Source organism: Morone saxatilis, unplaced genomic scaffold (genome assembly GCF_004916995.1).
Source record: "Morone saxatilis isolate NCDOM2014 unplaced genomic scaffold, NCSU_SB_2.0 Contig11, whole genome shotgun sequence".
Taxonomy (NCBI): domain Eukaryota; kingdom Metazoa; phylum Chordata; class Actinopteri; family Moronidae; genus Morone; species Morone saxatilis.
In genome coordinates, this window is record NW_023339663.1 from 15,665,627 (window position 1) to 15,668,494 (window position 2,868).

The window sequence follows — 2,868 nt, forward strand, 5'->3', positions numbered from 1 at the left end:
GTGCGTGTGTGTGTGCATGCGTGAGAGTGTGAGTCAGACAGGTTGTGTGAACACATGCTAGCGTCTGTGTGAGAATGAATTCATATCTTGATTTGCTTTTCAATTATTAGTGTTATTGATTGTTTTCATTTAGATGGAATTATCTGTCATCACTGTTTTAAAAAGAAGTATGCTGTCTTGAGTTTGATGCACTGTTTAAACTGTTTTCATCATGTACCTCTTTTATTTCTGCTTTATAAGTCAATTTGCAGATGAAACCTGTTGGGTCTTGTTGTTGCTAATGAGTGCACAACTGACGGTTATTGATTTTTTTTTTTTTTTTGGGGTCGAAATTAAATGGTTGTAAAAAAAAAAAAAGTCCTCATGTTTTGTTTGATGCATTAGTGTAATTAAAACTGAAAACATAATTTTGTCAAAATTCCCTCAGGTATAATTTAGTTTAATCCTCCCTCCCTACCATCACTGGCTGTCACTCACACACACGTGCACATGCTCATATGATTAAACAGTGCTGATTACTGATGTTGTAGCTGGATGTGTATGTGCCTGCATGTGTCACGTTGTGGGAGCTTCGGGGCAGAGAGGTGGAGATTGCAGCTGAGACGTGTGCAGAGGTTTTATCTCAGCTTGGCTGTCAAAGAGGACATTTACTGATGGATGGACTCTCTTCAGGTTGAGCTCCTCTGCTGGTTTTCATTCAGGGTCCACTATAAAAGCCCCAACCCCCCTTTTTTACTCCACTTGACCATCCATCCAGATGTGATGTGTGGATTAGAAGCTTTTATCACAGACATTTATTACTGCTATATGGTTTGGCCACATCCCCCAACACTGACATACACAGTTTTATAAGTTATTATGATAAACACACATACATCCCTCTTTATGTCTGCCGTAGCCAGGCTCAGAACTATCACTAAAGAGGTAATGCCCTCTAATATTTCTGTAACTTTTTTATGACACAAAGAGGAGTTTACATTCACACAAATACATGCACATGTTGAGTTTTTAAAGCTGAATATTATAGAAGACTTAGACATATTGTCATTTCCTTTTTTAAATAATTATTGTAGAGTTGGCCCATAATTTGTTGGTGGGTGGGGTTTTGCTGGGTGAATTTGGTCTGACCTCTGTGTCCTGTCTATGGCCCTGGCTGTAACTGTCTTGGATTACACATTTGTTTATAATCTGCACAAGTGGAAAGTGATTAAGTACATTTATTGAAGTACTGCACTTCAGTGTTTCCATTTTCTCCTACTTTACTCGTCTATTTTACTACATTTCAGAGGGGAATATTGTACTTTTTACTCATTTACATTTATTTGACTGTTATAGTTACTAGTTACTTAGCTTACTTAGATTTTAAGATTTTACACATAAAACATTTTTATAAAATATGATAACACTGGTACAGATTAATCTGCTCAGCAGTAAACAAAGTAGGTAGAAACAGCCCTAACAAGACCAGAGAAAACATTAATGCTTCTTAATAATCATAATAATCACCTTATAATTGAATATGTAATTAAATTACTCTGACTGGGGCCAGTCTGCTGCACTTATAATACTTAATATAATACTACTTAATACTTTTGTACTTATATTTCAATATGATTATGAATGCAGGACTTTTATTTGTACATTTTTGAGGCACTTTATCCTTCTACTCCACTACATAATTTAACATCTAAAGTTAATTTGTTTCTTTGCAGAACCTATGATGAGCTTATAAAACACAAAGGTTGGCAGGTAATCTACCCAACAAGTACTTTTACTTTTGATACTTCCAGTACGTTTTACTGCTCATACAGTTTCACTGAAGTCCCATTTTGAATGCTGGACCTTTACTTGTAATGGTGTTTATTAACACAGTAGCTTTTACTTAAGAATACCTCGCTGTTTTTTTTTATTTGTTGAATGACTCTTCCACAGCTGATGATATATTTTTTGTTGGCTAATTTAAAAACCGAAGCCATGTATGTTCTCCTCGTCTACCACCGTGCCTCCTCCTGTGTGTCTCAGGCCTATTTGTTTAAACCCTTGTAGATAAAAATAATGCCGTCGGTTTGAGCGCGGTCGTTTAATTTCCCAACAACAGCACAATTTCACTAATATCCAAGAGACAAGAGGCCAACATTTGCCATTTAAACGGCTTCTTTCATGGTGAATAATCTTTTTCATAGGACGTGATATAAGCTTGCTCTGACGTAAGCGAGATTGTCCGCGTTAGGTGAGTTCTCGCGCAGCCAGCCCTGCTTCCCTCCTCTTCCTCCTCTCGCGCCCCTCCTGCCTGCCTTCGTGAAAAGATACGGTGAAATCGCTCGCGCTCGCTGTCTTCATCACCACCAGCGCCGCCCTGTAGAGAGAGAGAGAGAGGAGAGAGAAGAGAGAGATGAGAGCTCGAGGCCCCCCCTCCCCACCTAACAACAACCCCAACCCCGCAGGCTCGAGCACAACGACCCCACCCCCCAATCCCCTCTGAGAGCGGAGACGGAGCGAGAGAGGCGCATACAGAGTCACGGAGAAAAGACCGTTTCGGGATCCGGCTCTGTTCTGCCCTCAATCCGGGCCTAATGCTGTAGCAGACCGCGCGGGAGGAGAGCTCGAGCGAGAGACAACGCACTGATTGAGAGTCGGTGAGAGGGGACAGGGCGGACCGGAGAGACGACGGGATTGCTCATTCGCCTGGAAACATGGGATGTACACTGAGCGCCGAGGAGCGCGCAGCTCTGGACCGGAGCAAGGCCATCGAGAAAAACCTGAAAGAGGACGGGATGACCGCCGCCAAGGACGTCAAACTGCTTCTGCTCGGTAAGAGAAGAGCCTCTCCGGCCGCGGGGCTGCTGCGCCTCGGCGCGGCGCGGCACG

General features: G+C 42.2%; 2 protein-coding genes across 2 annotated transcripts in view; one reads left to right on the top strand and one right to left on the bottom strand.

Annotated features, from left to right (window-relative positions):
- Nucleotides 1-697, bottom strand: part of LOC118320923 (ensconsin-like) — a 6,816-nt gene extending 6,119 nt beyond the window's left edge. Inside the window, exon 1 of the mRNA XM_035652048.1 lies at nucleotides 652-697. Within this exon, the coding sequence (XP_035507941.1) occupies nucleotides 652-697 (46 nt within the window). The remainder of the gene's footprint in view (nucleotides 1-651) is intronic.
- Nucleotides 698-2,416: 1,719 nt separating this feature from the next.
- The window catches only part of gnao1b (guanine nucleotide binding protein (G protein), alpha activating activity polypeptide O, b), a 7,112-nt gene continuing 6,660 nt past the window's right edge, over nucleotides 2,417-2,868 (top strand). Inside the window, exon 1 of the mRNA XM_035652600.1 lies at nucleotides 2,417-2,836. Within this exon, the coding sequence (XP_035508493.1) occupies nucleotides 2,694-2,836 (143 nt within the window). The 5' untranslated portion in view covers nucleotides 2,417-2,693. The remainder of the gene's footprint in view (nucleotides 2,837-2,868) is intronic.